Source organism: Magallana gigas, chromosome 1 (assembly GCF_963853765.1).
Source record: "Magallana gigas chromosome 1, xbMagGiga1.1, whole genome shotgun sequence".
NCBI lineage: Eukaryota > Metazoa > Mollusca > Bivalvia > Ostreida > Ostreidae > Magallana > Magallana gigas.
Genome location: NC_088853.1, coordinates 66,457,702 through 66,483,350, shown reverse-complemented (window position 1 = coordinate 66,483,350; position 25,649 = coordinate 66,457,702). Strand labels below are relative to the sequence as shown.

Genomic DNA, 25,649 nt, shown 5'->3' with positions numbered 1-25,649 from the left:
GTCTCATCTGTGATCTTCCTGTACAAGACACAATTTTCAATGAAAAGTTTATCCTTCTGATTAAGGTAATGGTCCATACCCCACTAGATAAATAAAATGCGTACAGAATTTTTTCATATTTTTCAAACATGTATCTGAGGATATGTTCTCATCAAATTTTATCCTGTTGGGTGGTCCATCGGTATTATAAAAGCTAGGGTCGTTGCTAAAAATAGAACCGATTGCGGAAAATGGCGCTTTTTCATACATAAAGAATATAAGCATAAGCCTGAAATTAGAATTTCACAAAATAATTTTTTGACTTATATCCTATGTAAAAAAAAAGGAATTATTATTTCAAAACAAAAATTTTTATGTTACACTTGCTTATTTATCAAAAATAGATAAATCTGCATACAAATGAGATAAAATGAAATAAATTTTCAAAGAGAATTTAAGCTCTTATAATTTTATTTACGTACAGAATTCTCTCAAATTTTGATATTATTTACACATTAACGCCCTTAATCAATTGGAAATAAAATTACCCAAGGGATCGGCCTTTTCAGGATCACAATGGGCGAATTTTGGGTAAAAATCATTAAAATATATATTTTGAAAAAAGATCCGTAAAAATTAAATTGTGCATAGGTTTATCTTTTCATCACTCTAAAAAAAATGTTTAGATTATTGTTAAATAGAAAACATGATTTAAACAAACTGTTGATCAATCTGTATTATCTAGTCCGCAGAAGATTGTATCTTTGGATATCGGTAAGTATAATGGATCGAGATCGGTATTTAGAAATTGCAGTCCCACGCTTGGATAATGCTAACTACCTGATATATGCCTGTAAGACAAAACCTCTATTCAACTTTTTTTTACTGGTTTTAAAGACTGTTCTTAAAATGAAATAACTTTTCTTAAGCGCATGATTTTAATTCTAAAAACATTTTTTGTGGGAAAATATATCTATTCTCGTTGCTAAGCGAATATAGAATATAGATGAAATAAGTCAAATTATTTCCCCTTGTGTATTTATCTCCCTTATGCACTAGAATATAGATCTCGGTCAGGATGCTTATGCACCTTCAGGGATTAACGTTCAAAGAATTGGATTAAGTTCAACCTTGTAATGCATTAATGTTTATGCAGGACAAAAGTAAGCGGTATGTATTTTCAAAACGAGTACTCAATCGACACAACCCAGTCAATTTCTCATTTCGCTGAGTAATAGGCTAATTGATTGCAGTTTTCAGGATTTTTAATAGATTTGTTTTGAATTAATTTCTAGGTCAGCTTGATTTTTTTGTTTTGAAACACATGTACACCTTTTAGCGTTAGGTCTCGATTAGATCGGGCACGGAAAAGACGTAATAACGCGTGAATTACGTCAGACGTTGTTTTGTGACGTATGGATCATTACCTTAAGAAGTTTTCTCACATCTTTGTGCTCCTTTTTCAAGTCATTAACTGAAGGTTTACGATCTTCCTCCATCCAGTAACGAACTCTTCTCAACTTCGGGTCATGGTCTTAAAGTGCTGATATATCTGCAGGAATATACTCTGGAGGCGTTGTCATGGCGCTCACTGTCCGCATTTGAAAGTCTGACATCTCTTCTGAATTCAACTGAGTCGGTAAACGTCTATCTAACATCTCTAACGATGTGCTCTGAGTAATCCTATTAAAGGAAACTTTCAATTCTTCTTCTTCCAGTGAAGTAGGTCTACGGCTCAACGCATCCGCGTTGCGATTAACCTTACCAGAACGGTATTTCACTGTAAAATCAAACTGAGCTAGCTCTCCTATCCATCTCATCGTCGTTGCATCTACTCGTTGTTTGGGTTTGTTGATGTAACTGAGCGGATTATTGTCGGTATAAATGACAAACTTCGATCCAAGAAGGTAATCACGAAATTTTTCACTAACTGACCACTTGAGTGCCAAAAGTTCAAGCTTCATAGAACTGTATTTTTCCATATTCCTTTCAGATTTTCTAAGTGATCTTGATGCGTAAGCTATCACAATCTTTCCGTTTGGTCTTTCTTGAGATAAAACTGCTCCGAGTCCTTCAAAACTTGCGTCTATTTCCAAAATGAATTCTTGTGAAAAATCAGGAAATCCAAGAATTGGAGGTGAAATAAGTTTCTCATTTAGGGCGTTGAATGACTTGGTACACTCGTCAGTCCATAATTTTTGAAATTGCTCTGCTTTCAGTTTGGTATTCTTTGGTCTTGATAGTAATGCATGAAGAGGAGCTGCTATGCTAGCGAATCCTTGGACAAATCTCCTATAATAACTAGCTAGTCCGAGGAATGAGCGGAGTTGCTTTTCTGTAGTTGGAATAGGCCATGACTCAATAACAGCTGTTTTGTCAGGATCTGTAGATACACCTCTTTCAGAGACTATATGTCCAAGAAATCTTATTTCTTTTTGGAAGAAATGACACTTTGTCGGTTTAATCTTTAATCCATTGGATTTAAGTTTCGTAAACACTTGATCTAATCTATCAATATGTTCTTCTATTGTCCTTGAAAACACTAGGATGTCATCCAAATAAAGAACTAGTATGTTGAAATTTTCATCCCCTAAACATGCCTCCATAAGTCTCTGGAAGGTGGCTGGGCTATTACACAAGCCAAACGGCATTCTGACATATTCGTAAAGTCCACCAGTACCTACACGAAATGCTGTCTTAGGAATATCTTCTTCTCTTACTGCTACTTGATGGTATCCTTGTATCAGGTCTATTTTACTGAAATATTTGGCTCCATTTAGAATATCCAAACTGTCTTCAATGTGCGGTAGTGGATATGCGTCTTTGACGGTCTTTGAATTGAGTGCTCTATAATCTACACAGAGTCTTATGCTTTTGTCCTTCTTTCTGACGATCACAACAGGTGAAGCGTATGGACTGGTACTCTTACGAATAACTCCTTCGTTTAACAGTTTTTCTATATGTTGTTTCACTTCAGAAATTTGATTTGGAGGAATTCTCCTATGAGGAATTTTCACTGGTTGACTATCTGTCACAGTTATAGGATGAGTTACAGTTGTCGTATAACCCAAATCTTCATCACTTTTCGCAAACACATCTTCATGCTTAGAAAATAGTTCAAGCAGTTTCTGTTCTTGCTTGGATGTAAATGGAACATTTCCAAGATCAAGTTTAGATGTTAGCTCGGAATTATCAGAATTTAAAGTTTTGTTCGACACCGAGACACTACGAATGTTCAATTCTGTTGGTTCAATATCAACTGTATATTCTTGGTCTGAACTCTTCAAAATTTCTATCTGATGTAGAGTTCCAATACGAGTCTTTGGTTGAACCCAAACATCTTCTTCTCCAATGTTTAACATTCTTACTGGAATTCTTCCACTTTCAACAACACTAACAGTATCCACCACCAGTATATTTCGAGGTAGAGATCCATTCTCAATAGAAATAGGTTGGACGGCTGCTACGTATGGGTGTTTTTTCTTATTTTGTCGTGTTGATCCCACTATGGTTTTCATAGAGTTTGCTGGAATTCTTATTGTTTCTCTTCCTACCACTTTGACAAGTCCAATCTTCACTTATATTTTCTATAAAAGTTAAAATTTGGAAATGAAAAAGTATTTTTATGTTTATATCCTAATTGAATAACTGTTATAATATCAGTATTCGGTTGTAAAAAATTAATAATATAAATTACTTACAACCGAATACTGATATTATAACAGTTATTCAATTAGGATATAAACATAAAAATACTTTTTCATTTCCAAATTTTAACTTTTATAGATAATATAAATGTGAATCTCGAACCCGATGTTAAATATACTTTGCCCTCTTACATACACACACACACACACACACACACACACACACATATATATATATATATATATATATATATATATATATATATATATATATATATATATGGACTTCACTAAAAGGAACGTCTCATAGCCATATATCACCTGAAACCCACATAGTAATTTTATCTTATCTGTCAACTGCGCCTCTTTCATTAATTAGTTTCTTTACTACCTTTTATTTGTAAATCATTTTTTTCTTAATTTTATTTTTTTATTTATTTATTTATAAATTTATTTATTTATTTATTTTCATTTAAATTTATCTCTTTTTAATCAAAAATTCGAGTCTATATCATAAGTGCCGTACGAGTTAACAACGGGGGTTTAAATTTTCATTTATTAACTCGGTCGTCAATTTTAATTAGCTAATTAACTTAATCAGGCGTGAAGTTGGCAGTCGATTGATTACTTTATAGCGATCGGCGACAGTATCAACACCTTTAAGAATGTGATCAAATGATGTGTATAATGTAGCTGTTCTTTTTCATAGTTTCTTAAGTAGTTTAGTAGTAGCTTTAGATTTTGTTTTCTTTGTTTTTTACTTATGTAATTTATTTTTTGGTCCTGAAGAAGGGACGGGATGTCCCGAAAATTTGACAATTTCTATTGTTCGTGTCGTTAGCCATTTTTAGTGCTTTATATATATATATATATATATATATATATATATATATATATATATATATATATATATATATATATATATATATATATATATATATATATATATATATGTATATAAAATAAACGTATTTTAATAACGCTTTACAAAACTATACGAATGATACATCACAAGCTATGCGCACACCTATTGTTTTACTAGCACACAATCTACCTTTCACGCAATAGTATACCATATGAGACGGACAAATGTGATAATGTGACAATAAATGACAAATTTAATCCAACTGGTACTCAATGAGAAACAAAATCAACATCTGATATATATTTGTTCATTTCAATTACTTCAAGTCTCACATTTTTAAAATTTACTGCTGGCAAACTACGCCTTAAAATAACAAAACCACAACAAATCACATCTTTAAGGTACCTCGACGGTCAAATAATATTCCTTGTTTTTCTTTTGGGAAACGTAATGTACATGTGTAAGTTCCTTGTCATCAAATCATTCGTTCCATACTAATACATCCTTAGAATTAGATGTTTTTTTTCATAAATTGCAGCGGTTCCAAACTGATGAAATGTATTATCTGCATCCTTGATAATTTGATTGTTATATTTTTTAAGGAAAAAAATGGAATACTGCTTGTTTTGTCTGCATTTGTTATCAAGTCAGGATCCCAGTTCAGTTACCGAACAACCCCGTCGCTTCTTGCACTTTCAAAAGGACCAATATTCCATAAATATCCACCTATATAAGCCCATTTCTCAATTTTGGACCCACTCATAAAATTCGCCCTGGACTTTTTATACCATTTCAGCCGAGGAAAAAAACCCTCAGATCTTTCAGCAGGTTTGTTTGTAGATTCAAAGGGAGGGCTTTGCGGGAATTTCCAACTAAAAATGTCGAGATTCAGTGTGAAAGCAACTGGGATTACAGCTTTTAATGGAGATAACAATGTGATATTTGGAATAATAAATCCTAGTGGTCGAAAATGCTCAAGTTCTCGTTCCGGACCAAGTTCAAGGTCTCGTTATATAATAAAGTATAAAATATAATACATCTAGTTATTCTTGAGTATGATACAATAAAAGATTTAAATCTTAAAATGAAAATTGCCAAAAATAAGTCTTAACTATATAAACAGCTCTTTTCTCGTAATTACGATATCTTTTTCTTTTAATAATGAAATGATTAACTCGTACTAACGAAATAATTAACTGGTAATTACGAGATAATTAACTGGTAATAACGAGATTTTTTCTAGTAATCAAGAGATCTTTTTTCGTAATAACGAGATAAAAATATTTTTGTGGCCCTAATCGTCTTCCGTTTAATAGCCACTTATATTATGAAACTAATTCAAGTTTTTTTTTAAATGAGCAGAAAATTGATACTTATTCTCGCAGATTTAAAGCATAATGTGAAATTTATATTTTCCGTTTATCCTCCTTTTTGTAGAAATCACGATTTTAGACATTGCAAACCATTTGTATTTGACTAAGAACCTAGTTGTTTGAACTTTTGAATATCATATTACAATGACATATTATTAATTACACTTTAACTACGACAATTTCTATTGATACATATATATTATTGTAACAGTAACAGTAACAAGTCGAGTTGTCAGGCGCAGATCATCAGATCAAACGAGACGTGTAGCATCTGATGATCCGCGCCTGGAAACGAGATGTGATTAAAATTAATTAAAAACCGTTAGACAAAACAAATAAGGACTTAAGAATGGAACAAAGTTTAAGAAATGCATTTCTTACCTACATGTAACATTATATACATTCATAAATAGTATAAGAGAAAGAATACATAGCGTTCTGTGATTAATGCTCAGTTAAGTTATATAATTATATTATATTTTTATGAAAAATTCCGCCATAGGTTTTAGCCATTGAAATCTTTATAAAGGCATAACAGCAATCTTTACTGTAACAATTTATAAACAAAATGAAAATTAAGTCACTACTCTAACACCTCTAATCTGCATAATAGGTTTTAATCTTTTTTTAAAAAACCTGCACGTTTATTTGCAAGCAATTTATAATGCGGTGCGTGTTTACGAAAGTAATTCTGCATAGACATGACAAATTTCATCCCGCAGGTGTGTCATGCGAAAACAAAAGCATGCCTAATCCATCACACGATATGTAAATAAGATACACAAGTAATATTTCCAATCGATTGTTTGACAATTTTCTATATAAACACACGCTTGTATTATTATGTGAACATTGTTCAAAACTAACAACATTATGGTAAGTAATATGCTTTCTATTAAAACCGGATTTAAATGATTTTTGGACAAGAGTATATATTGCGTAAGATATCTCCCACTTCGAAGACGAAGCAATGAAGACGAACTATTTTCTTATTAAGTTAAAGCATTTTTCGCCTTCTTTCTAAAAAATTAAATTAGATATTGAACTGACATGCTTATAAACGAAAATACGGTAAGTGAAAAACTGTCTTTTGGTGTAACTCAAATAAAGCATTGCTTTCAGAAAGTAAGTTGTTAAGTTTTACATGAAAATTTTTACGAAAAATGTATAACTCAGACCCAAGATAAAGCTGACTATCTTTATTACTCATATAAACTCAAAGTAGCCTTTTAATTTATCATTTTCATAATATAACATTACTCTTGTCAATTTAAGGAAAAGGAGGCTTTACTATCATATCATAAACATTTATTACTTGATGGTGAGAGAAATATTAAGATTTTTTCCCAAGAACAATCATATATTTCCGAGGGCATCTCCCAAGGGGTGACTTTTCAAAGGGAATAAATCTTTATATTTTCCAAACATTCATGCATTTTTTTCTAAAACTAAACAACATTCGATTCTACAGTTACGTCGAGTTCTTTAAGTTTTTAACATTTAAAAAACAATACCTTCAAGTATCACCTTTTTGTAATTTTACCGCAAACAAACTATGCCTTAAAATATTAAAATCATAACAAATATCGACGGTTAAATAATGTTTCTAGTTTTTTTGGGAAAGAAAAGTATGTTCCATGTCATCATATCAATTGTACAATACTAATCCATCCTTAGAAATCGCAGCGGTTCCAAACTGATGAAATGTATTATCTGCATCCTTGATAACTTGATTGTTATATTTTTTTTTTTTAGGAGAAAACCGGATTACTGCTTGTTTTGTCCGTATTGGTAGTCACGTCAGAATGCCAACTGTCGCTTCTTGAACTTTTAAAAGAACCACTTCCATCTAAACATCCGCCTTTAAGCCCGTTTCTCAATTTTGGACCCACTCATCAAAATCGCCCTGGATCTTTTATACCATTTCAGTCGAAAAAAAAAGCTCAGATCTTTCAGCTGCTTTGTTTGTAGATTCAAAGGGAGCGCTTGGTGGAAGTTTCCAACTAAAAGGGCCGGGATTTGGTGTGAAAACGACAGGAATCACAGATTTTAACGGAGGTAACAGTGTTATCATTGGAATGAACATTCCTTTTGGTAATAGACGCTCAGGATCACGCTTCAGATCTCGTTCTACAGCGCATTTTAAATCTCCTTGGAATAATGCTGATCATTAATTGAGTGTCATTTTTTAAAAAAGTGATACGAATGCAATTTCGTATATGACAGGTTTTTCTTGAGTTTGATATAATTATAATTGGTGATCTTATTATGAAAATTGCCTTTATTATTATTGTTAAAATTTGCAAATAATATTTCTTAAACTGTTGCTCAATACAACATTCTTGTCTTGTTTAGATCTAATACTATCCGCTGCTTACATTATTTTAGCAGATGCCGTATTCTGTGATACATAGTTCAATATCATATAACTTGATAAATTTGTTTGCTATATTCATCAAGAAAATAGTTTCGCAGGACAGTTAAGGCAACATTTTGCTTTTAAACAGCAGAAAAAGGAGGTCGTTTTGCTTTTGTCTATTCTTTTGTGCATAATGAATAGTTCTACACTATTTTGGATGTTTTTGTAAAGATATGGGTCACCTTAACTTGACAATGTCTAAATTCGTCGGTCACGTGACTTTTTAGGGTCACGTGGGCGTCTTTTAGACAAAAAACGCCAATGCTAAATTGAGACAAAAAGTTCAAGGGCAAGGCAAAGAAAGTTTAGAGTACGTAATATGGCAACATATTCAAAATTATCCATACATTATAGAAATCAATGCTCATTCAGTTGTAAAGTTTACTAGTTATGTAAATTTCTTTAAAAACTGGCTACTTGTTCCAAAATAGTGCATTTTTGTATATTTTGATTAAAACAACAAAGTAAACCTTCGTCTCTCAACAAATGAGCATCAGTTTTCATACAGCACTCGTAAAGGGGAAGAAAATCATACCAAGTTTAATAATATCTATAGCCGTCTTGCACTTGAACTTTTGCATTTTATTTCTCAATCTTGAAGGTGTCTCGAATCAATACACATTTCAAACGCACAAGTGATCCCAAAAGGGGAGGTAACTCTTTGAGCAATAACTCTTCTGAAATAGGCGCGATATCATTTTATCACTTAATCCGGATTAATTTTAAGATATATTTCAACAGTACATTATGTAAATTGTTATTTAAACATAGTGTTTAAATAATATTTATTCTTAAAGAGACAGGAAGGTAACGATGAATCGCCCACATTCCCTCTGTCGCATCATGGATGTAAACAAAAAAACCCGCTGTGTATCAGTTTTCTTGGTTGACCGCATTCGCGGAATTAGTGAGTTCTTAATATTTTTTTAGGAATTTGAGAAAAATATATCAGAGCTAATTGTACACAATTATTTGATGGGTTGGATGTCAATTAAGCCCCTGATAATTAATATTGTCCTCATACATATTAAAATATAAGATATGGAGTATTTTCTCACTATGATTTAATGCCAGATGAATCCATGTGATGCGTTTGCCCACTGACTGCATAATGCAGATTCTATAGCACTGCATGGATCTGTAAATTTAATATTATTCTGGGAAGGGGGGGGTTCAAAGGGATAACTTTATTCTGTTTGCCAGGGGCCAGGTACCATATGGTGTTTTAAATTGTGAATTAAATTAGAAATTTCCACAGGGACTATACATGTAGATCTGCTCATGTTTTCCCATCCCCCATAAGCAGTCGATCAAACACGGTATTCACCTTTGTATTACACTTTTAATATATAATTAACACTCATTAAAATTTACTTTTATTTTAATTCAACACATGATGAATGATTAAGATTCAAGAGAAGGGGAAGGTTAGCATATCTTTTCACTCACAAAATAAATTGTAATTGCTCATTTCTCATTACCGAGAAAGAAAAGAGGATGTGTAATTCCTGCGACAAGGCCATCAAAAGCCATTTTTGGTTCATATCAATATATAGAATTTAAATAAGTCTAAATTCTCCTATGTGAGAGACTCTCTACCACCCATTTACATCCTTAATACATGCAGCATATAGCAATTTAATATATTAACTTCAGTAAATGCATGTTCCTCCACTTCTCAAACAAATTTATGAATTTAACAACAATTATATTTGGTTCATTTGTTTTATTAATTCAAGAAGATAAAAAGACTTTCTGAAGAAAACAAATTTCTTTGACATAATTTAAATCTGACATATGCATGCAAACTCATTATTGCAATTTCTTTATATGATGTCAATGTGTTTATTGTATGACTTCTTAGTTCTGCTTCTCTTCTCTCTTCAAAAACACAGTCCTCCTGTTCTTAAAGTTCAGGTTTTTCTTTTCATCATTTGATCTTTTATATGACTCTAGAATAAGAGTGCGGGTAGATTGTCACCAATAAGAACATCATTCATGTAAATCCCAAAACAAAGCAGGTATCAGCTTAAATGAAAATAATATATATTTCAGTAAGTTTAACTTGTGATAAAAATGGCTAAAAGAATGAAATGGGGTATTTTGTACAATTTGATAGACAATGGGATTTATTTATCTTAATAAACATTTCATTATGTTTAGATGTGCATTTATATTTTGCACAAATTCTAATACAGCTTAAAATAGCTTTTCGGTTTGATCGATTTGAAATTAATAGCATCCTCACCCCTGATATGTGCATGATAGCTTAATTGCACCCCTTTATTTTACCCAACCTGACCTTAAAAGTGCTCCTGCTCCTCTCTCTCTCTCTCTCTCTCTCTCTCTCTCTCTCTCTCTCTCTCTCTCTCTCTCTCTGTTTGTAAACATGAACTATTCAAAATTGTAGATTTATAAATAACATAGGTTTCTGCCAATCATTTTAAAACATGAAATTGAACATAAAATGCTTTTTCTAATTGAATTGTCTCATAGAATTATCAGATTTGTCATTATTTCAATGAAAAATTATTGTACGTATACATGTATGATTTTTACTTACATTTTCTTCAAGCCTTTTTTTCATATAAGTGTGACACTTTTCAAATTACTCTGCAAATAACAAAAAATAATCATGGGAAGTCATACAATTTAATTTACATGCATAGGACATGTCAACAGTAATTTGAACATTTTTTGAAAGGTCTACATATATTTTGCATGGATAGGTAAAATGACCAGCACTTTAAATATCTGAAAGTTACACATACACATTCTACACAAACAATACCATATATGACCATGCATTTACATGTAAATTCCTCATTAATTTTAGAGAAAATCAGATGGAGACATGCATGCAGTCATTTATTTATTATTTGTTTTTTTTTTAATTACCAATTACAGAATCATAAATATGAACCCAGATGAGAAGATTTCAAACAGTGTTATGATAGTAATATATACTGAGTAATAAAAAAAACTAGTAATAAGAATATATGTGCATGAACATCTTATATCAACTGGATAAATGTGTAAAAAATATAAACGAACTGTCATGGAAGAATTTTGAACACAGTAGAAAGGTGTACTTGATCAACTGTTCATCAATTTCCAGAAAATGAAATCAGCTGTTTATAATAATCATTTAGCCTTTACTGTACTTGTTTTCAGAAAATCAAATCAGCTGTTTTCACACTGCCTAAAGTTGTATTGTTTACTTACAAATTGAAAAAAAAACAACAGTTGTGTAAAGCTAAGCATTGTCAGTACAAGTACTATGAACTAACTCATTTCGAGTGGTACAGATGAAAATGATCAACAATTTAACGGACTACATGTACTGTGTACATTGTAAAGGCCTAAATGTAAACAATGCAGTCTCTCCTCATGTTTTGAACGAAACAACACATTAAGTCGAACAGAAATTCATCAACTGTGTAAAACCAGAATAAAATAGTTATTAAGCTATCTGGTACATTACAAATACACTGTATATCTATTCTGCATACCTGATAAATCATCAAAAGATCTCTATCATCGGGAATACCAGCTACATGTGTTTACATCGTCTGACGAGCGCTTTTAGGACGCAGATTCACTCCCATACGACAGATGCGTTATGGAAATTCTTCGTATATTCTGATTGTTGTAAACTTTTAAAAATACACATGAGTGATTCGTAGTTATATTTTTCTTATGAAATATTAAATCAGCCGTATTTTTTGCTTAAACTGCTGTTTTCGGTATATTTTCTATATATGGAAATAGAGAGGCGGGCGTATATTATGACGTCATATCTCATTATCCCTTCATTAGCATATCAAAACGATGTGTAGCCTTATCTATCCTGCGTTGAATCAACTCAAACCAATATTGCGTTTTGGGGGTTTGAAAATAATACTACAAGTTGTATTTCAAACATAGGACCTCATCACAAATTTTATCAATACGTTATTTTGTAGTTTAAAAAAATTGTGCGATATTGTCATACCTTGATTTTACTGCAAAAACAAAAAAACCCAAAATAGATCTTTATTCATAAAATTCAAGTCAGTGTAATATTTTTTCTATTCATATAAAAATATTTGTACTCTTTGTATTCGTTTGGTCACAAATCTCCTTCAAAAAAGCATTTCAAATAATAACAGTAAAGCAGAATTTTTAAATATTTTCTTCACGGCGATAGAGATACTAGTATTATTCATACAAAATTAAAGCATAATAGTTAACTGATTTACAATCTACACAAAACAAATATTTTTGACTTTTATGCTGCATTTGTAGAAAGAAAGAAAATGTAGATCACATTTTGATTGTTTGCAAAAGCTTTCCGAATGCAAAAAATGATACATAAAATGAACAAACGAATAATTTATGTTCTATAGATTCACATACTTTACTAACGAGGTAATGAGTAATACTCACTTACATTATGACATTGATTATATAATTTTTCTCCGGAGCAGAAAGTTAAAACTTTTTTTTGCGTATTAAAAGCTAAATATCGTTTTCATATTTCCCCTTATCTTTTTTTGCTTTTTAAATCACGATTGCAAACAATTTGTATTTGAGTAAGAACCTACTGAGTTTTAGAACTTTTGTATATCATATGAAAATGAAAGATATTTTAAACAAGCCGTTTAATACATGTACGACTTCTGTTATTGATAAATTAAATACATATACAGTCGAGTATCTTAAGCAAAAGAGTTTCAATATTTATCATATAAAGCCGTCATCTTGTAAGACGAGCGAGATTTATAAGCATAAAAGACGCGAATAATTTACAACTTTTGACGAAAGTTTCAAGATCTGTAGGACAAGTTCAGGTGTTGATGCAAACGGATGATATTGCATCAGATTGAAGACGTTATCCTTTCATACATGTAAAATTGATTTCAAAATATTTCAAATGACACATTTCAAATCACATTTTACGCCATATTTAAGACTACGTTTCAAATCATGTTTCAAATGGTGTTCTAAAATGTACATAACTTACACTTTTTTCTTCTATTATTTTCTAGTGTTTTTCTACTCATCCGCGCTAAGAAAGAGACTGAAAAAAGAATTTAAAAAAATAAAAACCGCAAAGGAATAAAGACTTGAAGAATGAAACAAAATTAGAGCATAGAAAATAATTTATAATTTCTAGAAATAAACTTGATCTATGCTACAATAAACTTTCCGACCTCTTTTTTTTATTTAGTACGGTTTTTGTTTTCATTAAGTACTTTATGAGAAATAACCTCAATGTATTATTTTCTTTAGAAGTTGTTTTAAATAAAAAACAAACTCTCCGTAGAAGCTGGGTCAAATAAATTACTTTTCTTATACGTTAAATTTCAATGCAAAGGTTTTATGTACTTCGTCAGTGATTTATTATGTAGTACTTGTTTACAAAAGATATGACAAATTGCATCCCGCGGGTTTGTCACGCAAAAATAAAATCATGTCTAATCCATGACACGATATTTTAATGAGATAAGCAAGTTATATTTCCTATAGATTGTTTGACAATTTTCTATATAAAACATGCTATAATGAGAGCATTGTTCAACATTGAGAGTATTATGATAAATAATGCTTTTCTTTGATATTAACGCCGACTTAAAAAGATTTTTATACAAAGGCATCAATTACATTTCAATGTATTAGATATCTCCCTCTTGGAGCAAGAAAGACGAACTATTTTCTTACTTGTAGTTATAGCATTCTTATTTATGCATGGTATAAATTGTTTATCAGTCATAAATCTACAATGTCAAAATTTTTATTGTGATACACATTTTAATGTGTTAGCAACATGGTATGAGGCATGAATCTTAAAGAAATTTATTTCTTGTTTATAGAAATGAAGTTTCGACCCTGATCAAGATCAAGATAAAACTCAGAAACACACATTTATGAAAAACGATTTAAATAGAATTTTTCTTATCGCCTAGAAGTTGCTACTAACAATACATTTTAGAAAATGTCTCTTTGTGGAAGCGAGACTTGTTGGATTTATGCAAAATCGTATTATTTTTAATTCGTTAAATAAGCCTAGGTATAAGGTGGACAATGAAGTGTTTATTTATTTGGAATGAGGAAGATTTGTTTTAAGTTAGATGTAGAATATAAAAAGAAATAAAAAGCAACGATCCGTATTTGAATAACATTATTTGTAGTAAACTCAATTGAGTGTTTTGTTTGGTATAATAGGATATTTTGTTTGACGTCATATTATAATAACATATTTCCATTTGATGCATATGTAAGAATATTCGGTATAAGTAAAAACTATCTTGTGGTGTGAATTTTTATTTTTATTTTTAGTGAAAGCATGGGTCCCTCAGGTGCACTATTATGAGTATATTGTAATGATAATTAAGGATAACTGTACGACATTTTGAGACAGGTCTTTATTACTCACATTGTAACATTTTGAAATTATTATGTTCCTCTTATAGACTTTTAAAAATCAAGGTTGCCGTTTTTATGATAGGGAGGTGACTATCATTTTATGCATTTTAGAATTATCTCATGATGGTGCGAGAAATGTTCATTTATTCTTCCAAGAACATTCATATTTCTTTATTTTGGGGGGATAATTCTTTATAATCCTTAAAAACTCATGCAACATTTTTATCAGAACGAACATCATACGATTATACAAAAGACGTCGAGTTCTTTTATATTTTCAACTTAAGAAAAACAAATAACAAATGTAGTTAATAATATTCAGCGCTATCTTTTTAATCTTTTCGTTCGTAAATTAAAAAACTATATTGCCGAATTTCTTTTGTGAATAGGGAAAACTTAAAAATTAATGAACATCTTAGATTTAATCATATTTGTTTATATCTTGGCTGAACTCGGGATTTTTTCTTCATAACATTAGAATGACAAACTCCGAAATTTCCGAAGAGGTGGATTAGGAGATTTTTCCCAGGGAGACACGACGTTTTGTTTGTCATGTCAATTGGCTTCCTAAACCGATCGGATTACGCGTTGCATAGAATTATTATATTGAGGTACAATTATAATAGCGTAATAATGCTTTTAGTTAACCATCTATTTATCGATATTTTATCTATCTATCTATCTATCTATCTATCTATCTATCTATCTATCTATCTTTCTATCTTAAATATTAACAACATTAGCTGAAATACGATAAAAACCCCAACTAAATGTAAACACAATCATAGTCTATAAAAAAAGACTGTTTATTTCAATCTTTAGACACATTTGTGCTAATTTTCAGTCTTAACTAAAATTGCCTGCTAGATTTTCAATAGAAAAAGACATTTGAACTTATGCTTACTCATTATACTATAAAGTTTATAATAATTTGCCTTAGCGCTAATAGCCGATGAAAATTAACTATTTGTATAATGACAAAGTGTCATTTTATACTCTTTCAAGTGCTCCTTTACACTTAAAACCATAAACCTAATTTCTGCGTTCAATTTTTGATATTACGAATCTCATTTAGAACGCAGTAACCGCAGCTGGTAAATGAGTGCAAGATACACCGATGTGTTTAATAATTTTATTTATTTTATTTTAGGCAATGCGTACACATTATAGTTATCTTAAGCTTTAAAGTTGACCCATTTTTTTCGATTCAAGCGCAAGTGCTTGATTCTATATACATATAAATAATATAGTACTCAATAGTTTGTAACATTATGTATATGCTGTAAAAAACTACACACCTAAGAATTGGTATGCAAAACTAAGGTTGATTTAACCATAATTGAAATTCATGAATACAAATGAAAGCATATTCATTGGATTCGTAAAATTGTAATTGCTAAAGCATGGGTTTACAAAACACTTGACTTTCATTTGGATTTTTAGTTCCTTATTCCTTGACGTTTAAAGAAACAGCTTATGTCCAAATAATCATTTATGTTTCCAAATATAACATCAATGCCTGCAATTGCATTGAATGGGATTCCAACCATTTCTTCATGTCCGTCATTCCAACAACATGAGGGTTTCTTTATTCGATTAAGGCGAGAAAACTCGATTCGCTTCTTGCTAAATTCTTGACCTAACTTAAGTGTTTCTTCCAAAGACAAATCAGAATCAACAGGTCGAACGGCGTCTGACCATAGCTGCCTTGTGATTAAAGGTCTTCCAAGGTAGACGGCCAAATGGAGTAACGTGGGTAAAGCACTGGCAGAGTGTTCCAACACTACGTCTTCGTTTTGTCGGCAAAGAAATTCTAAAACGTTAGAATAATCTTGTATCACCAGATAATGGAGTATATTATTTCCAAAGTCATCAATGTTGTTTTCTATATCTTTGAGGAATGATAATGGCTTACACTGGAATATGTAACGAACAACATCTTCATAATTATCTTCGGTAGGAAAAGTTAAGGTCATTTGAAAACGATCTTTCTCACTGACTGAAAACAAAGGCCAATTTGTTTCGCCATATCCATATCGCATTCCAATAAAACATGTTTGAAGAACAGAATAACCCTCTGCAGTGTTTGCATCGATATCGTGACCAAGTTCTACGAATTTTTGCAACATTGTACAGTTGCCAATATATGCTGAAAAGTGAAGACAAGTCCATTGGTTTTCTGTAGCTGTAGGTATATGTATATTTATGATCTCATCAACAACGTCCTCCCATCCAAGTAAAATGCAGCAATGTAGAAGCGTCATACCACGAGGCAAATGCTTAACATGAGAATCAAGAAGTTGGTATAAGCGGCGATCTTTTTTTATATACTTTAGACAGCAAAGAATATGAAAATTGCCTTCGTAGTTATCAATGCATTGAGAAATAAAAGACAAGACTTTGCTTAACGTTTGAACTTTTTCACTTTCCTTTTCGACTGCCAATGTGTCCTCTTTGTCTTTCGATTTCTCTCTTTTCAGTCCCAAAGGTGTATGCATATCTTCATCAAATCCATACATAGCTAACAATTTATCAAGCATAACTGATGTGGTCGAGCCTGGAAACACATACCAAAGTGCTCTCAAAAGGTTATTATTCTCTCTTAGTTGCTTTAAACGTAATAATACATCTACAAATTCATCATCCTGTGTTGCTGGGTGCCATACAATATCAATAGCGATGTTTATATAGTTTTTTATTGACCCTTTTGTGTGAGAATGGACCTGTAAAAGTCTCTCCGCTAATAACTGGAAACAGTTGGACGGAATAGTCAATTCCATATCATTATGAACAGTTTTGGGCGTTCTGATCAGCTCATAAAGACACCGTCTGCTGCATCTTTTTAAAACAATTTCAGGTGCAACCTTTCCAAATGATAATAAAACATTATCTAATACTGCTGTGTGCGAGAAAATATATTCTCCGGTGCTCGAGTCCTTCTCAAGGTAGGGTTTTGTCAATTCATCTATGGCATCCAAAATATCTACGTTCGATTCATTTCCTTGAGGATGTCTTAATTTAGTACAAATGTCTGTTAAAAGGTTTCTATCTACGGCATAAGGATTTATTTTCCCGTTTATTAAAACGTAAGCCAAAACAATATATGTTAGTCGTTTTCCTTTTCGCATTGTTTCGATTTCTTCTAACAATTCTTTACCAGGCTTGCTAAAGAACTTGTATCCCAAGTCATGGAAGCGTTCTATTTCAAAAAACAGACGACATGCAAGAGGAAACCCGTAGGTTGTCATGCTTGAAATGATTTTGCTTTTATCTTTTTCAGATAATACATTTAGACTACTTTGCTTGAATGCTTTCACAGGACTTTGCACTTTTCTGTTTTTTCTTTTAATGTAGTCTTTCTCATAGGCATCTATTAAATCTCTTTTCTCGTTTTCTTTAAGATAAGAGGCATCAACCACAAATTCCTCACTAAACAGTTTGTGACAAGACAGAGATTCTTTGAGTTTTTCTAGGATTCTGCTTTGCAATCCGATGAGAACAAAAATATTACCTTTCCTTGCGCTTGCATATATCGAATCTAATGAGCTTTTCCATCTTGCTGCTGCTTCCCTATTAAAATTTGTTGATCCAAAGCAATCATCAAAGTAAACGATGACTTCCTCATTAGGGTCAATATATTTTTGCCATTCATCTGGGCTCTGAATAATAACAGCACGTTTTTGCTTAATATTCTTCAAGCAGTCAACATTTTCAGCTTCAGGTTTATTTGAAATTTCATGCATGACCTGATATGCCGTCGTTGTTTTTCCATCCCCAGGTTTACCTATAAGAATCGCTATGTGCTGTTCTTCGAGAGTTTTTATTGTTGACTGTACAGCTTCGGTTCGAATATATGTTTCTAAATCTTTATGTTGCAGAAGGATCACTTTTGTTTTTCCTGTTTTCAAATATAATAGAATTTATTGATAAGGATATAAATGAAAATTATGTTGTCAATACTTTATAAAATAAATTTACTCAAGTACTTGAAATTCTGTTTTGTTTACAAACCAAACAATGTTGACTTAGACGTATGCGTTTCCTCTAGAGCATCCATTTCTCCCTGAGGCTTGTGAGTTTCTTTTTGTTTTGCTTGCACGCTCTGATTTTCGATAGAAGCATTCATGGTTTCTGTAATTCATCATTCTTAATAATTAAGGTGTTCCAAATGATTATTTAATTACCGTGATAATATTTCAAGCATAATTATCCATTTAAAAAAAGTAATGTATAAATGTAGTTAAATAGTAAAAATGAGCAGAGATAATTATATAAGCTGTTGATGTATTGATTTATAATAATAAATTAATCGTAATTACATGATTGAAAACGAAAAAAACCCGATATTGATCTTAAACATCCTGTTAACTAATAACAATGACCAAATGCAATATTTTTATTTACAAACCAATTAATGAAGAAACTGACAACTGTAGCGTTTCTTCAAAAGAATCCATTTTACTCTGAAGTCTGTCTATTTGTTTTCTTTGTATTTCATCGTCTGTAATAAGAAATTAGAAAGTGGCATTTGTCATTGCATGTTAGAAGACATTAGAAAATGTTGGATCGTTTTGTTCCTAAATCATTTCATAATTTATACAGATGTTTTAGACACATATACAAATATAACAATAAAATGATTTTCATACAATTGGCTTGAATGATATGAAAAAAGGCCCTCTTACGAGAACATTACAGGTATCATATGAGGATCATATAGTTTTGTTATTACAAGTATGTATCAATGGCATGATATCATAATTTTACGATTGTTTGAATGATCATTATATGATTCTTTGTCTCAAAGTAATTATCATTTATTCAAACCATATAATAGTGATTTTTACATGAACCAATTTTTAGATATTATTATGTGGTGTAAATATTATCTGATTTGTAAAAATATTCATGTGTACATCATATATGGCTGTGCAGGCATTGATTTCGATTGTTTGTTCACAGAATTTAACTTTAAATCGTCGTCACTATGTATTATTTATTATAAATGTCATTTTGAGACATATCTTCTTAATATTATAACTGGGGAATAAAATTGCGTGTCGTCTTTCAGCAAAAGTTCCATATTCTTCTGCTTATTTTTTCACAGGATTTAGTTAAGAGAGACAAATTTACTGGTTTACTTTTTTCACACAGCTTTGCAGTGTATCAGAGAATGTCTTACATGTTAAATATATTAAAAATACTAATTTATGCACGTATTTTGTAACATACCAGCGTAGTCAAAGTACTTTGGAAAATTGTATGACACAAACAAATGAATTTTTATTTCACTCTTGTTGATTAGAAATATCAAGAATTTACTTTCATTCAATAATAATAAGTTTCCTTTAACCAAGTGTTTGTTAAGTCAAGATTTAAAGCAATTATGTGGTTTGGGAAGACATAAATAAGAGATCTATGAAAAGTAAAAAAAACTAGTCAACAAATATCCAGACATTCAGACGCTATACAATAGGTGATCGGCTAAGTACATCCGAGACTATAGTTTATACAAGGTGCCAAATAATTTAAAATTGAACAGTTTTGATATACCAACCTTTCATTTCTGATATAATTTTTTGCAATATTATCAATTTGTCATTAGGTAGTGTTGAATCAAATGGACATGTCTTCCATTTAGTCACATCATCTTTATATTTTGTAGATTTCCACGGTAAAGATTTCTCCAGTTCCTCTATACTGTTTTCTATCTTCTTCATAAGAGTTTGAAATTCGTGTTCGTTCAGGGTTTTGCTTGCACCATGTGCAGTATCTACATTTCTAATGTTTCGTAGTCTTTCTATATTTGCCGATACTGAGTGATCAGATGGGTTGGGAGATCTACCCCAACCTTTTTGATGGGCTGTGATTCCTGATACATTGCGTATCAATCGATAAAGTGCTGAGAGATCAAGACAAGTATAGTCACCGGTAAAGTATCCATTCTGAGGGTACAGTATTTCCTTTAGGTCTTTCCCAAGATTTCCTTTGAGGATTTTTTGCGTACCTTCTTCCAATAAACGACCAGGCATTTGTATTTCTGTTACGTGTTGACGTAATATATCACGAAATAACTCTGTGCACGGATAGTTTATCACACAGACTACTCTCAACCTGTTTACGATTTCTTTTTGCTGTGTATTTTCCATTGCTTTTCATTCGACAATATGAAATACCTGCACAAGTGATTTAAATCCTTTAAGGTTTATCAATACCAGTGCACACTCCTGTTATCATCTTATCAATGGTTTTTAAAACGTCACCTAAAATAAAATCGATATTTCATTTTTTTGCATATAAAATGTTTAATTAATGTCATTTGAATTGTTTGTTTTGTTAGCATCATGTTGTAGCAAAAGGAGATTTATTATTGGAGTTGACGATACAGCATTTATTTTTTTCACATCCTTAAACAATGACCTTATATTCCTTCATTTAAGAAAATAGACAGTATATATCAAAAATTAAACATCTCATAGAAGTAAATTACACATGATGCATATGTTCTCAATTTAGAAATGCTATATCTTATATAGTTACCCTTCTTTAGTGTTTTCATTTGGAGGAGCATTGGCCGGAAGTTAAGTGACATTTGAAATAAAAACCCGGAACTCAGAAAAAAACAACATTTTGACCTTGTCTCTACATTAAAACGAAAGTAGAAAATAATCAAAGTAGATATAGAGACATTAAAATATAAATAATTTTACAGACATTTACTTATTTTATTTCTGTTATCCATTTACGGGCAAATTATTTTCCATGAAGCAACTCTCTTGAAAGGACATATACTGGCAATGTGCGATATACAGAGAGGTGATCACTAATGTAATGGTGGCCGCGCTCATTGGCTGATAAAAATATTATCGCTGACGCAGAATTTGAATATCTCGGGGAACCCAAAACAGATCACCGAGTGCAGAAAAGCAACAAGTGTTATGGACGGTTATCATTTTTTTTCGAGTTCTATTTGCATACACAAATTGCACTTGCAAATATCAATTGTGAAAGATGTATGACATTTTCTGAAGCCTTTACAAGGAAAGTGTATTAAAAGTGCTTTACATGATGACACTCTTGCTGTTTTGCCGACGGGCTACGGAAAAGTACGAAATGCTGCCGCCTAGAATACAAAATACAAAGATTGTTGTTATCTCGCCGTTAAATGCCATTATGAACTAGCCGTTTCGATAGATAGGGAGTTGATTAGTGATTTAGAGACTAAAAGCTGAGGTCATTATTATGAAAAATATACAAAGAAATAATATGGGTGCTTTAATTCTTCAAATAAAACTATGAGAAGTTAAAGCAAAAAAGACTTTTGTACAGCTAGAGATTTACCGGGATTGGGCCTTTTTGTGATCGGCTTCGGCCAATCACTGTTGTGTCCATATGAGGCATCCGGCAAATGCTTCTACGTGCGCACACATTCCGCTTGCATAAGTAGTTCATATAAAAACTTGAAGTTTGGTTTAGTATTTATATAACATTTTACTCAGTTTTATTTCAGTTCATTTGCCTTAAGAGATGCAAACATACATAAAATACAGTTCGACCTGTTAATTCAAGAATGCACATTTTGCCTCACGCGTAAGAATTTCGATCGAAAGATTCATTCAGTAATGCAGTTGACCTCGATGAACTGACCTCAATCATAAGAGGGTGATCCATGAACTGACCTCGATCTATTGATGTTGCATAATAGTAGCTAGGAAGACGGCTTAAATTATAAACAAGGTTACGTTATAATGCGACCTCAATAGCAAGTTATGATGGCATTTAATGTTTTACAGTCGCATTAATTTTTTTTAATACAACTTTTTTTTGTGTACATGTTAATGCTCTTTGAAGAGCCCTACTCAGTATTTAACATTTAATAATTACGTTAAAAATATAAAATTAGACAAGGAGTTGACGAACGGCTTTTCCCAAATTTATTTCAAAATTAAATTTTGTGACGGTTTATAATGATGAAATTATGGTGTACAGATTCAAAATATTCTATATTTTGTAAAAAAAAAATACAGTACTTTTTTAATTATTTTACATCAAACTGATCATGTTGACTGCTTCTTGCTATCAATATATCATTATTGCCGATCATTCCTTTAAAAGGAATACTTGTTATTATTGTCTCCAAGTTTTTGTTTCCTTACTGTTTTCTTAGCATGCTCGGCTCCTAATGACAACAATATCACCTGCAGAATTGCCTCTGCCAAGCACTTCCTTTGTCTTCTCAAATTCAATATTTTCTCCCTACTGCCCACTTTATGTGTGAATCTAATATTTCAAGAGAAAAAAAATCACCAATACCAATCATGATCCTGTCTTTAACCGATTTTAAGCCATTACGTTACTGAAAAATATCTCTAATTTGTTGAGCTTTAAATTTATTAAAACTCTCTCTCTCTCTCTCTCTCTCTCTCTCTCTCTCTCTCTCTCTCTCTCTCTCTCTCTCTCTCTCTCTCTCTCTCTCTCTCAGGCTCTTCAATACCCCAAACTTAAACGATTTTTTTTAGAATTGAATTGTGATGCTGAAATCGACAGGTGAAAAGATTTTTGTATAAAAATGCTGATTACATCATCGGGCACCCGGAATGTATGATGGATGAAATAATCTGTAAAATTCTCAAACAGAAATACAAGGCCATTACACACATTTTAGTTGACAAGGCTCATTGTGTTGTGAATAGGGGGCACGATTTCCGACCACAATTTTCAAAACTTTCAAAAAGATATCTCATTCCTGATGCAAAATTAGTAGAACTTACGGCAACATCAACTATTAGAATGCAAAAAAGAAAATGTAGAGAATTCATGTATGTCCAAATATTTCAATACAATATCAACAAATACAATTCGATCGCTTTCCTTTGTTCATCGGCCGGAGAAGAAGCGACCCTCTTCCCTCTAGTATAGACAGATTCATAGTTTTCCGACTCTTTTTGTCAAAGTTTATTAATTTGTGAAAACAATTCCTGCAAAGTATTCCGCTTGCAACACAAATACCACCATACTTTTTAAAAAGTTCTTTTAAACCAATATCAGTATTTGCTTTAGATTTAATCAATCTAACACGATAACTTTTATTTCCACATACAATACAAATATTTTTTTCTTCAGATTAATGTTTCAAGGGAGCATTAAACATTTCATACGCGCAAAATTATCTACATTTTCACACATAATGCTATTTTATTTTTGGGACGTTCACTTTGTTCCCTTTTATTTAAAATTAGTCATTAATTAGAGAAAACCCCTGAAACAACGGTGTAAAATGGTTTTGTTTATTAAGACTGACATTTTTAATCAACACGGGAATCATAAATCGACCGAGTATGGTGGTACAGACTAATTAGATCGCGTAATTACTAGATTATTTCCCTTACTGTGTATAAAGCAGAACAAATAGAGGGGGCGTCAATCAAAGCAGGAATCCCTGGCTTCGATGGCGATAACCACCTGTCTCTCTCGTATAGAGAAAGAGAACCAGTCAAGAAAGGACATACTGTATACCGGGAAATATTCGCCCTCGTTTTATTTTCGCCCCTTTTGCCCTCGTTGCTAGCGGGCTAATTAAAGACTGGGCAAATTCTAATGTCTCAGATTATCTTTCTTTCAACATAACTTTCGAATTGAAGACGGGAAAAAGGCGACAGTTACTCGGGGCAAATAGTTTCCTGTATACAGTAGTATACGTACACCAAAGAACCTTAACTGTAAAATTCAACAATGATAAAACGACACAATGGCTGTGTTCTTAATCATTCTATACCAAATATCTTAAATTTATTATGTCTTATGTTGAAATTGTAATTTATTTTCAGGGAGTGAATTATTATTATTAGTGTTAATTAGATGTAGTGTCTGATTTCGTTTAATATGACACTTTGATCCACATTCAATAAAATTTTTGAAAATTAACCCTTTACAATGATTTAGCAGATGCAACAGATTTTCCATTTCTTTACGCGGTCACGTTATGGATAGGTTATTCAATTAACCCATAGGCTTTTGATGGTCACCCTCTATAACATTCAGGTTCCATTTATAATGTACATACAAACGCATACATGGTATTGCTTTAAGCATGCAGAGAAAGTTAAAGTAGATTTTCTAAAATAGAGCCTATACAGTCATGTATATATTTAATTTTATATGGCAAAGTAGCAATCTACTTTGAAAATTATAAGTTCATTCAAAAATGTCTAATAATTAACAGACGTCACACGACCAACAGCAATAGATTACCCAAGTGACTAAAATAACAAGCATTCTGAGTGTATTGCATAAGCAATACACGTCCCCTACCGGTAACCCCTTTGATTGAGAATGGCAAAAGTTTGAGACCCTGTATATTAAATATCCCCTATCATAAATGTAATAATTGTAAAGTAAATTATGAAAAATGATAATAATAAACAGCAAACAATCTCAAAAATCCATTTAAAAAAGTACATATTTGAAGCAAAGCAAACACACAGGTCTAGTCTATCATCCAACAGCCCAAACCCGATAACGAACCCGATTGTAATAATACCCTGCCGTTAAAATTTACACAAAACTTGACACCATTTGACAGAACTTATTTGTTTGTTATCAGAAATGATAAATGTAATAATACAAATAATGCACGATATCATTTATTATTTTACTGACCACATAATGTCCTCGTTCATTTAGTACACACCGAGCCCGATAACGAACCCGATCATTAAAAAATTTGGAGTGAAAAAAATTAAATTTCTGGAAATTGTGTTGACTAGACGCTACAAAAGTATAAACTTGGTCTGCTGTTTGATATTTTGAAGCTGCTCAGCAAGTTTCACATCATTCGTCAAACACATGCAGAAAAAAAACAACGGAAAACTGAAGTGGGACAGACAGACGAACGGACAGACAGACGGACGGACGGACGGACTGACGGACGCAGAGGAAAGCTATAGTCCCCTCCGGTG

At 31.8% G+C, this 25,649-nt stretch overlaps 1 protein-coding gene and 1 long non-coding RNA gene across 2 annotated transcripts; both read right to left on the bottom strand.

The window, feature by feature from the left end:
• Positions 1–9,985: 9,985 nt before the first annotated feature.
• Positions 9,986–12,050, bottom strand: LOC117690929 (uncharacterized). The gene is made up of 3 exons (XR_010712376.1): positions 11,796–12,050; positions 10,847–10,896; positions 9,986–10,311 (listed from the first exon to the last, which is right to left on the bottom strand). It is a non-coding gene; the product is annotated as an uncharacterized lncRNA (long non-coding RNA).
• Positions 12,051–15,803: 3,753 nt separating this feature from the next.
• On the bottom strand, positions 15,804–21,437 carry LOC105325313 (uncharacterized). Its single transcript, XM_066087719.1, has 5 exons — positions 21,232–21,437; positions 20,249–20,954; positions 19,100–19,192; positions 18,703–18,822; positions 15,804–18,589 (listed from the first exon to the last, which is right to left on the bottom strand). Exons 2-5 carry the CDS (start codon positions 20,838–20,840, stop codon positions 16,131–16,133), a joined length of 3,264 nt encoding a protein of 1,087 aa, XP_065943791.1. The 5' UTR covers positions 20,841–20,954; positions 21,232–21,437; the 3' UTR covers positions 15,804–16,130.
• Between the last annotated feature and the right edge of the window lie 4,212 nt (positions 21,438–25,649).